Source organism: Chaetura pelagica, unplaced genomic scaffold (assembly GCF_000747805.2).
Source record: "Chaetura pelagica isolate M959 unplaced genomic scaffold, ChaPel_1.0 scaffold103, whole genome shotgun sequence".
In the NCBI taxonomy this organism is placed as follows: domain Eukaryota; kingdom Metazoa; phylum Chordata; class Aves; order Apodiformes; family Apodidae; genus Chaetura; species Chaetura pelagica.
Window position 1 is genome coordinate 535,072 of NW_009953004.1, and position 14,467 is coordinate 549,538.

At 37.3% G+C, this 14,467-nt stretch overlaps 1 protein-coding gene across 1 annotated transcript in view; it reads right to left on the reverse strand.

The window, feature by feature from the left end:
- The window catches only part of KLHL4 (kelch-like family member 4), a 39,963-nt gene that overhangs the window by 6,903 nt on the left and 18,593 nt on the right, over positions 1-14,467 (reverse strand). The window contains exons 2-7 of the mRNA XM_009996575.1: positions 12,017-12,190; positions 11,420-11,556; positions 8,415-8,611; positions 5,198-5,410; positions 4,204-4,390; positions 1,010-1,234 (exon numbers count right to left, since the gene is read on the reverse strand). Coding sequence (XP_009994877.1) covers positions 1,010-1,234; positions 4,204-4,390; positions 5,198-5,410; positions 8,415-8,611; positions 11,420-11,556; positions 12,017-12,190 — 1,133 coding nt within the window. The remainder of the gene's footprint in view (positions 1-1,009; positions 1,235-4,203; positions 4,391-5,197; positions 5,411-8,414; positions 8,612-11,419; positions 11,557-12,016; positions 12,191-14,467) is intronic.

The following is a 14,467-nucleotide window of genomic DNA, read 5'->3' on the forward strand; positions in this document are numbered from 1 at the left end:
ACTTCCTGGGTAGAATTATGCCCCTGCAGTTGAAAATTATAAATACTTCAATGATAATTATTTAATCTGTTTGGTTTTCTTTCCCTTTTCTACCTGCTAGTATTTTATTTTATAAATTTGACAGACCAACTGGTAAGAACCCTACAATATACTTTGTCCACCAAGGGATGGAGAAGGTGATAGAGGCCACAAAGGTTTATCAAATATTTTTGTTATAAATATTTTTCTATTATTCAGTAAAATACTCTAGGTCATTAGAACTTACTGCTGATTTCAAGCAGTACCTGTTTCTGTAACCTTAAGAGAAGCCAGCTTGTTCATTAGAACTGTGTTATATATCACATATAATCATTCAGAAATCATCATATTTGCTCCCTTACAGTCTCCTTAACTGTAAACCTTTTTTTTTTTTTATAGCTCAGAAATAAATTCTAGATTTTATATTCATCTTATTCACTGTGAATAATATGAAGGATTATTGTGCAGTAAAGACCCATAGATACTAAGCCATGGCAGAGCTCTGTGAATCTTCTTGTAATTACAACATTAAAATCAGTGAGGTTTTACTTATTTCTTTGCAATATTTTCTTCAGTGTGAGTGATCACTGAGCAGTGTGATCTGATTTTCAGAGGTGTTTGATACCTCTGGGCTTAAGTCATAATTTAAAATAACCTGAAAATCAGTTTGTTGCTGTATTGCAAACATATCTCTTGACCAATTACACTAGATGTAGATTGATTATTTGATAGATTATTTTAACTGTTGCTTATATTTTGGAATTTTCTAAAACCATCAGTAACTCTGGAAGACGAGTATAAGTTAGGTGAATACTAAGAAATATCACTGTCAAAATTATGGCAATAGGCAACTCTCTCTTTGAAAAATATCTTGTGCAAATATTGCTGCAGGTTATTAAATGCTTTAAAAAGTTAGGTCAGCAGTGTTTGTGTCAATCACAATTCGTTTGTATGTGATCCAAAGTATTTGCAAAGGCAGAGCACCTCTTACCTAGGCCATGTCTGTGTGTTGACATAGGAGGCATTATAGTCCAGACTTTTGTGATAGGGTTGAAACATTCAACAATGTTAGAAGTTTTCAGACCATCTCGTCCTCCCACAATGTAGAGCTTGTTGTCGATTACTGCAACTCCAAACTGTAATCTTCGACCGTTCATGGTACCAATTTGTACCCAACTGTTAGTCCTGAGGTCATATTTTTCAATTGTAGTGGTACCTGTTAAAAATGTAAGTATTATGAGATAGTCAGGAAGTGACCAGTACCCAGCAGAAAATAGTCAGTACAAACCAAATCGTTATTAAATTGTAACACACTGAAATTCTGTGTATGAACTTTTATTGTGGCTCCCTGGGAGCTTCAGTTATGAAATGGGAACCTGGTAAGAAAGCTGCATTAAGTGCATGTGTGTATGGTTGTCACATTTATTAGAATAAACCAGGGGCAAAAAGATCAGAACTAAATATCAGTACATTTTTTTATACTGAAAATTTTGGAGTCAAGTTAAATCTTACTCATTTAAATAAGGCAAGGGTAGAGTTTTTGTGATTGTGGTTGTCATTGTTGGTGTTTGTTTTTTTTTAAATTCCTTATTAATATGGTATCTCATAACTATGTACTCTTTAACCATGTTTGTGCTTAAACCACGAGTGATATCAAAACCTGAAAATGTATCCATGTGTCTGCCTGGCTTAGGACTTGGGCATGTATCTTCATTAATAGTTTGGATATTTTCCTTTTTATGATGGAGACAGGCAGAAGATCAAGTGTTTTGTGAGCCCACAGGTAGCTTCTCTGAGGTTCACCTTTGCAGCTGCCTTGCAATAACTGCTTGTCTGCTGTAATAGATAAGCTGTATTTTCAATTTTTTCAGGTCACTGAACTTCTAGTAATGTTTTTACTGTAACAAGTGGCTAGCTCTCTGCCATTGAAAGCTGACACTTGGCCGTGTGCTGGCTCCTGTCAGTCACTCAGCAGCTGTAATTGCTCCTTTGAGAGTTGATTTAGCACAGTGAGGAGATGGCTGAGAAACAACCAAGGTAGAACAGGGAATTGGCAGTTGCACATGCATTGCACCCTGGAGCTCAGCTCTAGCTAAACTGAAAGGCAACCAGATAAGAAAAACAGCACTCATTTCCTACCTCTGCCTTGACTAGGATTTTAGACCAGAGAAGTAATATTTTTTGGCTGAGGAGTTATTTACATCAACAAAACGGCCATGCAGTAAAGCAGAGGAGAAAGGTAGCATTTGGTTTAGAGATGTTTCACAAGTAGAATCTGCTAGAGATCATCTGCTATACTCAATAAATGTAGTGAAGTAAGAGCTTATCTCATGATACCTTTTCTCTCCTCTATGTGCTTTTCCAGATGCATAGACTGGAAAAGAAACTAAGAGATCCATCTGAAATAAAAGAAAGAAATTCTGCTTTTTCCCTTCTCCTGTCTTCATTTATTCTGAGCAACTGAGTTTCTTTGACTGTGCTTTCCATTTTGTTAGTCTGTTTGCTCTGCTTTGATTCCTTCCTATTTGTTCTATGCTAATACGTGAGTGCCCCAAAGTTCTCAGCTTCAAAAGAAGCATCTCACATAGTAACTAAAAGCAGGAAAAACACATTAAAGTATCCAGTTTGTTCAGACACACCCTGTAGGCTGTGATTTTTACAGGGGCTTGAAGGCAGGTTTTCAAAGATAATGGGGCTTAGGCACATTCAAATTTCTCAAAATACCAGCCCAAAAGTGGCTCTTTGATCTTCTTTTGATCATTTGTAGTTGAGTTCATATACTACCTGAGATAAGCACAAAGCCCAACCTGGTGTTCCCTGAGTGTTTGTTTTATCACAGAAAGCGTATGATTGCTAGAGGCAGTAGCTACTCCCTTCTCAGAGCTTTCTTCCAGTGCATCATAGCCTCTTAGATGCTGTTTCCTTTATCTTCCAGTCCAGCACAGGCTCAACTCATGCGTCAGAGGACAGCAGGGAGGAGAGGAAGTGCTGTTCTTCTTAACCATCAAAAGGCAAAAGTTCAAACAATTGGCTTTATTCCAAGGTAACAAGTAAAAGAGGCACCAACAGGAAGTGCAGTTATTGACTGAAATAGCCCTTGTTTTGCATAACCTTTACTGAGAAAAGCCTTTTAGAAAATTTTATTCTCATTTTATTTGAATTTAAAGATTAGCTTTAATTCTTGATTGTTGTATATAACTGATAAATAATCAGTATCATTGACTATACTAATTGCTACAGTTTAACTTCATTTTGCTGAAGTGCCCTATTTTCATGTGGTGATGGCGACAAATGTGTATTTTGTATTGGATTGCACAGAGACAGTAAGGTGGCCCTGCAAGATCTCTCATACAGGAAAAATCAGTCATCAGCAACTTTTTGCAAACCGTGAAATGGATTAGCTTTTGTGCCATTCTGTTAGCAGTGAACTCACACAGCTAAAAGTTACCATGTTCAGCAAGTTGCTGGACGTTAAACTAATTAGAGTTCTTTGGCTCCAAGCTGTGGGTTTGAAGTTAAGGTTCCTGTAGAAAATTATTTAATATTCTGCCTACTAAATAGAATAGTGTAATGTGCAAAGCTGTAAGCTGATTGCAGTTGTAAAAACTCAAAAAATAAAATCTGGAATATAATTGTAAGATTTAACTTTCAACTACAAACCCTGTGTATGAAGTCCTGAAAAAAAGCTGCACATACTGTTACATTAATGAATTTATAATGAACTGATAAGCTTTAGCAAAGAGTTATCAATAGTTTTGGAATGCTTTTTTGGTTTTATTTTCCTCCTCTGAGCCTCTAGCTTGTTAAAACATGGAGCACAGGGTTCTAAAACAACATTAAAAGAATCTTGACATATTTTGAAAATTATTTTTTTCTTCTGATTTGTAAAGTCAAACTCTTATAAACACTCTTATAAAACTTAACCTTAAAATCACCATCTGAATCAATTTTTTCCAGTCTGTCCTTCAGGATGTATATCTTATACCAGTATATATTTTAGAAGCATATGATTCTTGCGAGAAGAAAGAACATCTGACAAGTAGGATTGTGTTCTGTGATTATTGTTTTCCCCTCTTTTTCATTCCTAAATTGCTGTTTTTCCTAACAGAAGTCTTTAAATCATTGCCATATATTTTCTGGGTGTCTGTAATATAAATAATGAATACAGTTGATTTCTGAACTTACCTTTAGTGGCATCCATACCTCCTACAGCATAGAGTGCACCCACTGTAGATTTTCTAGGCTTAGTTCGAGGACTCTGCATCATGGACCGTCTTTCTGGTAACAGATGGTACTTCATAGCCTCCATGAGAAGCTTTTGACACTCTAGGTCGTCTGCAAACATTGGGCTGTTTTCTAGGTCAGCTAGTAACTGAGAAACAGTAAATCAGGATCTTATGTACATCTAAATCATTAAATTATATATACTTCAATGATTAAATTGTTTGTAGCTACAAATACTCATTTTCCATTCACCTCTCTGTTGAGTTTTCTGAGATTAATGCCAGCAAAATGATATAAAGGTAGGAAAAAAGTCTTTATGTATGATGCTTTTGTTTTATTTTTTCCAAAAACTTCCTTCTTCCCTGTAGAAAAGGTTAAATTTCAAATGTAGCACTGCACCCTCTGAATGCAACATTTTTTTCAATGTGAATTTAAGCAAATCTAACTTATAGTACTGGTCATCTCTGTGAATATTAGAATATATTAAATGAGGCATATATTTAAAACAAAATGCCTATAGGATTTTGATACTTAATCCAGAGTTGAATATTTGCAGCTTCTCTCATGGAGATCCATAAAGTAGTTGTAGTCTTGACATTCCTATAGGTCAGCTTGCTGTAAACTAGTACGTCCATCTCTGAAACTTGTTCAATCAAGTGTCTCTTACAGTCTTAAAGGATAAATTATGTCAATGCTCAGAACAGTCAGCAACAATCTAGACCCTTTTGGTTTTGTCTGCTTTCTGTGGCAATAAAGAATTAAGTATTGTGCCTTATCTGTCCTGCAGTTCAGTAAATCTAAATAAATCTTTGCCTGCTATCTAAGGAAAACCTCTACTTTTGGTACCCAACAAAGAAACCAGACCCTTTCCACAGAATTCTTTTCTGTGTCTAAATGGTGCTTGAGGCAAGCACTGCAGGTGTTCAGGTTCCCTGCTGGCCCTTCCCTTCCATACCTGGGGAGGAAGCAGGGGCAGCCTGATGTAAGAAAGCAGCATTCCTAGGTCTCGTTGCCGGTTTTGCAGATCATGCCTCACCCACATCATCAAGGCCTGGAATATGGCTTCTTCATCTGGAACGTTGATGTCATCGCTAGACAAGAGCTTTGCAATTTCATTAGCAGGGAGCAGAAGAAATTCCTGGTTTTTTATTACTTCTATGAAGTGTTCCTAAAAAGAAAAGAAGGTGTCAATGCACTGATGATTTTCACACCTTGAAAGGATGTTTTCTTAGATAATGTAGACTTTGCATTTATTTAATTCCTGTCCTGCTCTATGGAGCAGGGAGCCACAGTATTTCTTCTGAAGATCACTGAATCTGCTGCTGCCACATAAGGGAGATTTTGTTTGCTCTTTGCTGCCTCACTCTTGCAGGACTGAAGGACAGCGCACATCTTCACACTGCCATGCTTACAGATGTGTTTGGCAGGCTTATTGTCAGGATGGGCCTGTCCTAGGGATTGGTCACTGGCAGGTTAGTCCATCAATGTGATCTTAACACTGCAGCTTAATAGAAAAACTCTTTAAAGACATAATGTGTAGTTAAGAATGCCAAGAGAACATTCAAATAAAGTCTGTAACTTCTGTTGCAATTAGATTGAAAATTTTTAAGCAAATTACATGGAAATCTTCAAATCCTTTTGCAATGACCTGCACCAGACATTGACTCTATGTCTGTGCTCTTAGTAACAGAAAATATAGCAAGGGAAATTAAACACACTTTTCCACAGTACTTTTTTGGCAATGGAAAATTGTTTCAACAGAGGGGTCTCAGTGTTTAAGTTATTGCTGTGATAAAACTCAGCAGCCCCAGAAATGGCCACAAATATTAAATCCCTAGAATCTTTCCAATAATTATTTTTGATAAAAATAATACATTGTACAGTCAAGTTAACAGAGTATTGGAATTGATATTAAAATATAAGTGCACTTGCTTGTGCTAATTCCAAAGCAAAAAAAGAAATTTTGTTAAGAGAGATAAGGTTTTTGTGTTACTTGTAAAAAAGTGCATGTAGGAATTCATGTCTGTATTTGAAACCTTAATTTCCATCTATGTACCTGGAAGTAATGTGTCTTATCTGGGAACCAGTTTGAAATTGGGTTGATGAAGACATGTTAGTAACTGGTATTTGTATTATTTGTTTTCAGTAGCTTCTCAGCTTTCTGTAACTCTTTTCAAGAGTACCAAGGAAGTAAATACAGAAGTATCACTGGTTAAAGGAGATGTTAACTTTGCTCTGCTATGCATATCCTGCTTTAATATTTTGTGACATTCAGAGAATAGGAACAGGAAGGCCAGTCCACACTTCATTACAAATTTAGCACAAGATGTTTATCTGAACAAGCTCTATCTGCACAAAAAGATACCAGGCAGGAAACTGTTAATACTTTGCATCAATGGCTGAAGTATTTGAAGGGGAAGGCCTCCATTGTTTCTGGTTTTATTGAATGGATGTGGTGTTTATAGCTTATCTTATGAAAATGTTTAAGTACTCCTAGGGTGGATGTGGTGTTTATAGCTGATTATCTTATGAAAATGTTTAAGTACTCCTAGGTCATTTGAATAGTCTATCACAGTCTATCTACAGTACCACTTTATAGACTTCCCTCTAAGGTGTGCATTTTCAAGTGTCTGAGGCTGGCATGAGACGAGAATGTTGTATTTATCCTCTTCCACAACACTTCTGTGTGTGTGTGCATTTTCTTCTTCTCCAAAGGTTTTTAAAATCAGTTCAATTATTACTTTTTAAGGTTATTTCAAATTGGTGCAGATTTTCTCTTCTGCCTTAAATTTGTTAGTAGCTGCAAACTTGATAGGTGGTTTTATGACATGCAAGCTGTTCTTTCATGGCAGCATTCTCAATTTGTGTCACACATAAGATAAGGGAGGTGGTTCTAGAGCTGAAAATGCTCCCAGTTATTTTCAGGAAGATAAAGAGCACATGTAAATGTGTGCAGTACTGCTGAGTCTCATAAGTACACTGTGATCCTTCCCCTTAGACACTGCTCTTAATCTGTCATTTCTATGACACACATTTTTAAAATACACTAAAAGTCTAACTCCTGGGGAAGACTGGAGGATACAAATGGTTAAAAAAATCTATTCAAAAAAGGCTCTGGTTGTCTGACAATTTCAATTTTTGCAGAAACCTAGACCATGAATTTTAGGACAATGCTATTATATAGAGGTTGAGAGAACCTTTGTCTTAAATGCCCTCTCTCGAACATTAAAATATAAAAGGAATCTAGATGGTTGCTAAACAAACCATTTATTAGTATGACAGGAGGGAGCACAACCAGTGCCCTCAATCCGCACATGCCACACTCATTTATCTCAGGATGTGGAAGTGTACAATCTCTTACTGGAATGCTCTCAGCATTAAGAAGCCTCCAAACTGGTTTTGACAAACTACGCCAATATTTCAAGCATAAAGCTGCCATGTGTCTCCTAACAAGAAAATCTTTTTATATCTATTTAGCTGTAACAGTTGCTATTCTTTTTGTGTGTAGAGTTGCTGTAGCAGATTTTGTTGCTCTGAGTATTTTTTCCCTTGATTTGGTTTCACAGCAAGCTCTCTAGCTTCTCTGTTTGCCACACTCTGAATATTCATTTCTTGCTTTCAGCCAGAGGAGGATTATGCTCTAGTCAGGGATATGCTGCTTTTTAGCATTCCAGATCTTTCCCATATGTTATTTTGGTTCTTTTTCTGTGTATCCAACCTTAAAATCAGCTCTAGCCTTTTCTTTGTATTGAATCAAAGCATAGGAATGGGCTGTTGCTGTTGCCTCTTGATGTTAGTCACGTTAAGGCCCTGTTACATATTTTGGAAGAAAGTCATACAAACCATACTGCAAATTTAACCTCAGTAAGTTTGTCCTACAAGGCAAAACAGAACTCAATTTTTTCTAAGTATGCTTTTGTCTCCCTTCAATACTTCTGTAACAGTCACATTTCTTAAATTTCCCTTTGGAGTCTGAGCTGGGCAGAGATGGAGGCTTAACAGAGCTGGCCCTGCCAGCTTAGGAAGAGCAGACCCATTGCTGCAGCCATGGAGAGAGCAGCAGCCCTGAGCCCACTCAGCTGGCTTTGCTTCACCACAGCCCATATGTTTTGCAGCTGAGTATTCCCACTCGCTGTTAAAATTATAATTACAAAGCAGTTTGTTCTCCTTACCATAGTGTATGTGTGGGCCACCTTCAGGAGCTCTGTGCAGCCCTGAGCATCTCCGAAAGAGCGAATCCCCAGGCAGTTGGAAGGATGGAGCTGCTTCATGAGGAAGTTGCAGCATACCCCAATAACCTGGGAGAGCTGGAGAAGACAAGCTGCAGCTAGCAAACTTTCTATAGTGTCTTCCTTTAACTCTAGAATACCTGTGCAGTTTGCATAGAGGGGGGAAAAAAAAGTTGTCAGTAATAATCTTTTCTATTTTTATTTACTTGAAAGCTTCCCACTCCCATTTTTCTCCTCTTCTGAAAAGTTTTGAAGTGTCCTATGATGCATAAATCATCCTGAAGGATTCTTTAAACACACTTTCCAGCCACACTTCCCCAAGCCTGGAGGGGTGCCTGGGGTTGTTGTGGCCCAAGGGCAGGACCTGGCACTTGGCCTTGTTAAAGCCCAGACCATTAACATTAGCCCAATGACCTGATCTATCCAAGTCTCTCTGTAGAGCCTCCATATTCTCATGCAGATCAACACTCCTGCTTAGCTTGGTGTAATCTGCATTATTTTTATTAATTAAGCTTATATAACACAAAAGAACTTCAGTATCAAAAGCTAGGAAATGCCAGCAATATGTGCAGGAAACTTCATTTCTCAAATATCATCTACTTGTGCATTTAAATGTTTAACAATATTATTACATGACATGACATGCACAATTTTTATGCTCCTAGATGGACTGAAAGTTTTAATTCTGTCCTGAAAATAGAACTGTGGGGTCTTTTCTGACTGCATTTTTCATTTATCATTACAACCTCCAATTGCCTCAGAAACATTTAATTTCTCTTCCAGCTTCTTCTGCGAAAGGGTGATACACACCATCTCCATGTAATATGGGTACAAGGGTGGTGTATTGAGAGAGTACAGTAAAAAATTAGCATCAAAGTAGAACTGTGAAAGGGTTCTTGTCTCAAGTTCACTGATTAATTTTAATAGAATATGTAAACACATCTGAAATTGTTAGCTCTCATCTTTGAAAGTCCCATTCATATCTCATTGCAAAGGGAAAAAGGCACACTCAGTTTAGAGGGTGGGTTATCATCACATGAAAACCGATGAAAATTCAGTTTTCCATAGCAGTCTCCAGCAGTCTTACCTTAGCACAATTCCATCTATTCCTGATGTCCCTTGCTTTGAAATTTAAATAATATCTTCCCAGTTCTGTGGGAAATGAGGCAGGGCTAGCAGGGTGCAAAATGGGGCAATGTTTGGGTTTGTACTGTACAACTCGGAATAGTTACTGCACGAGCCTGTGATCTGTACTTATCTTGTAAATCGAGATTGCTATCTCAAGCCTTGAAGCAAAAAGCACATCCTGATTTCAGAAGTAAACTCACCCTGTTTCATAGCCTGCCATTTGTTTTTGTGGTCTTAATTATGTTCTTTCCTATGGTTTTGCATTCAGTAAACTGACAGAGCTAAAGTTTGCTCAAGTGGGATGATTTTGAGATACATGTGGATAATGAGCAGACCACCACCCAGCTTCTTTGTGCTTGTACTAATCTATTTCCTTGGGTAATGTATGCTAATTCAGTGCCACAACAGCACTGAATTATACATGTTATGCAGCATTCCCTCTGGCTCTCCATATTTATTCCTTGTTCGTACCCACAAACAGGGTCTATTTTGTATATAGAAACTTATTTGATCTGGGTTGCAAATTGCTGAACCTTGTCTTTATGGAACAGTCCAGATTTATGAAGTGCCTGACCTAGCAAGTGAAGAAGTCTCCTATTTTTAACATTTATGCTAATGCAAATATGGTGAATATATTGGGGTCTTCGTTTTGCTTTTGTCTTTTAAGAAAATAATTTATTTTAAGCTCTTGCAAGGAACTATAAAAATGGCAATACGTATCTGTGATACATCTTCCAGCTTCCCCATCTCTGTATTAAAATGGTGTTATTTCATTCAAAAGCATAAAAAGTAATGTCCTTTGTGAGACACCCAGTGACAAAGATCTAGTTGTTGATAACAGCTCTTAGCTGAAGGGACGGATCAGTTTGCATGCAAATATTTGAAAATTCAGAACGTTGTTGTTCTGCTGAGTTCAGTTGTTACTTCCTGGGGGATTCATATTCACCTTTTGAGATCTGGGCAAGTGTTTCCTCACAGAACTGCACAGCTTGGTGGGGCAAAAATGTTTTTTCTTTACCTCTCTGGCTGGAGTAGCTGTCATTTGCATTGAGGGGCTTGTCAAAGAGCAAAAAGTGCAGACTTGCAGACCCTTTGGAGGTTTGAATGATCTGGAAGTTTCCAATTGCAATATACACTAACACAGTGGTCACATTCTATAGCCTTTCCCTCTTCCCTATAGAGCAGATGAAAGGGATTTCAGAGTTCTCTGGCTTAGTCTTTTTGGCTGTATATATACACAGCATTCTGTTATTAAAATATGTAATTTCATTAAGATAAGATCTCCATAATTTTTCAAGAGAACATAAGCAAACCTTTTTCAGAATGTGGTAGCACTTTCTCATGGTAAAAGTTGGTGTGCTCGTGGGTGTGATCATATTTCTGTTTTGCTGTGATAATCCCTACTCAAGAGCCTTGATTGACCCAAACAACCACCCCCCCAGCAGAGCATTTCTGTAGCTCCTGATGTGTGGAAGGTTCATAGTACACCCCTCTGTGTCACTACGTGGAGTAGGCAACAGGCAAAACATGGTCTTCTCACATTAAAATTCCTAAAATAATTAGTATCTAGTTAGAGACAGATGTCCAGTATGAATGTGTATGTTAACTTTCCTGTGTATTTTCCAGAATAAGTTGTTATATAAACCAGTAATATTTATTCATCCTCTCTAGGGAAAGGTTTACATCACATATGCATGATATATACATGATATATACATGTGTTTCTCTACTAGTGGGAAACGGAAGATGTGACAATTCTGCTTGCATTGAATGGGTTTTCTCTTCCTGTAAAACAGAGAGGGCAGTGGAGGGAGAATTACCTGTGTAGGCGTAGCGCACCAAGGCTTGCAGAGCATCAGGGTCCACTCCCTCCATCTTGATCTCCTCTTGTTTGGCTTCACGCACATCATTAGTAAACATTGCAGCAAAATAATCAGATGCTGCACTGAGAACCAACCTTGAGATAAAAGCATTTTAAGAGGACTGCAAATTATTTGATAATCTCAATAGTAAGCATGAAATGCAGTATTATTATATACTACGTTGTGTGTGCAAGAGAAACATTCTCTTTAACATGTGACTCAAATCTCATAGCAGTGAGCAGTAGTTAAAAGGGTTATTAGTCATCTGATTTTCTCCCATCGTGCTTGTTTGGGCAGATTTTTTTCACTGATCTCACTATAGTTTTACATTAACAAGAAGGGAAGAGTCACAACCAACATCAATGCTTCATATTTGAATTTCATTCTGTTTGAAATAATAAATATGAAGCATCAATCACATTATTTTATTCCATTGTTAGTTGATGCCCTAATTTGGTGACTGTTCATTCCTAAATAAATTGGGTAGGCATAAATTGACCTAGCATTTGGAAATTCCAGTCTTTGAAGCCATGTAAACAGTACTGGGAAATGTACCTGTGAGCTGGAATCTTTTGGTCACCAACTATGAGAAGAACGTCACACAGCTGCTTCTGCTGCAGGTAGTTCTCCATCTTGCGGAAAGTTTGCTCTGCGTGGTTTGTAGACTGGAAATACTCATCTGAGCCATTGGTGTTCATTCCAAGCAGGGAGCTACTGGTCGTTGACAGTCTGCAAGGGCAAGAGGTTATGTGAGGAGTGTAGCATTATAAACCCTAGTTGCCTTCTTCATACAGTTTTTGTTCAAATGGCATTACAGAAAAGTTTAAATTACAGAGGTCTGATGATTCTGGTCTACTCAGTTTCCTTGTGGTTTTTTTTTTTTTTCCGTTTGGCATCTGCAAGTTTTCATTTATAAGGCTGCATGCTAACTGTATTTTACAACAGTTACATGTAGTAAGTGCTACTGAGTTTTCTACTTACCAGTTTTGTGTCAGTGATCCGCTGTTTGCACAGCATTGACATGTGATAAATGCAGCCTCCTGATCACTGACAAAGACAATACACAAAAACGTATTTCCCAGTGATACTAATATCTAAAGTATCTTGGGGTATGAAATATTGGATATTAGATGTCTTTAGATCTTATTTCTGTTTCTCTCCATACTTTGTACATTCCATTCCATTGCTTCATGGCAATGAATCAGAAGACAATTTAAAAAGGACCATATAATTGTAGAGAAATCACCAAACCAAAAGCTGATGAAATCAGTACATTATGTAGCCTTTAGAACCTGAATGCAAATAATAATGACAAAAAGTAATTTTCTACCTTTTCATGGAAATGTACATTAAAAGATAATTTCCCCCCTCCAGAATAAGTACTCCACTTATAAGGTACCCTTAAAAACTATGTACAAAATTCATCTATCTCAGCATTTTTTAAACAGACCTTTTCATATTGATTATGTTTCAGACTGAAACATAGTTTTTTATATTATCTTAGAAAAATCTTTTTATATTCATCTGTTTTTAGTAAAATAGTAATGCATTTGTTGATATACATGTCTGTCACACATCTCAAAATACTGCAGTCTTCACCACTCTTTCAGTTAAAGGTTTTTTTAGAAAAGTGTTTTCCTACTTTAATATCATATATTATTGAAATGTAAAGCACCTGTTTTTAAATTTCAAAGCCCAGCTAGGATATAATGGCAGCTGGTTGGCTAAAATTGCCAGTTGTCTTTGATGCTGTTAATGCATATTCATAGATTATGTCTCTTCGAGAAATTAATGTATTATATTTAGCAGAGGAGTGGATTACATTCACAATTGAATATCTAGCTCAGAAAATACAGAAACAAAAATGGGTAAATCAGGTTGAATCAGTAATATTATCAGAAAGCAGAAATAAGTTAGATCATACATTTTCAAAGATCATACTTCATTAAATAGCTAATCAGAATTCAAGAGGAGTCATGAGAAATCAAATTATAATGTAGTATTGAATAGAGACACAATTGTTTTCTGTCCTTTCTGCAATACAGGAAAGTTACTGTACCTCAGTGCTTTTCAGAACAAAATCACAGTTGGTGTGGCTGTTGTGTGTCTAGGTTTTTCCAGACATATCTCACTTTTCCATCTGAAAATCTATTAATAGGAAGTTTTCTGGATTTCTGTACTGCATTTATGGACATCCCCCAGCCCCTTTGGCATATGGCACTTTTGGGCACTGGTATGTCAAAAGCCTTCAGATCTCCAGTGTGTGTGATGCCTCTCAGATGCAGCAGAGTTCCAGGTGTAAGCTCAGGGTGGGCTCTGCCAGACTCAGTGGCTGGTGAGGTCCCTGGGGGTCTGTAGAGACCCTTTATCTCAGGTGCAGGGTCTGTGCAGCTCACCCGAGGAGCAGCAGAGCTTGTGCTGCTGCCCTCGCTGCCCTGTGTGTGCTGCGCGGCACCTGCACGCTGTCCCTGCCTGGGCACTCAGCTCATGCTCCTGATTGCAGACACAGGGAGCTACACTGAATCAGGGCAAGCAACTCTCTAGATTTCTTGGTCTTTAAACTTTATTACAACGTCAATGCACTTTAAAAAACAAAAAACAAACCAAAAAAAAAAGGGCAACTGAAGTTCACCTATAATGTGTGTTCTTTGTAGTTTACAGCTTACAAAAATTAATTTGTTTCAGTGAGTTTAATGACCATACTTTTTTATTTGTTTTCCTTCAATGTTACATGGAAAATGAAGAAGCTGCAAAATTGGATTATATGCTCATTAGTTTTGCATGAGCTACTTGATGCCAAATTCATACTCTGTAAGATTCATGTTTTGCTACTTACCTCTTCAGCTTACTGTAACATTTATTAGAAAATTATTTTTTCAAAAAAATCTTTTTCAGATCCATTATATGGGCTCTAAGTAATTAGGTATGCAATATATTGCACTTATTCTTGATGTTTGCAGAACTAACATAAAACTCTACCATGCCCATTGCAAATGCACAGAACAT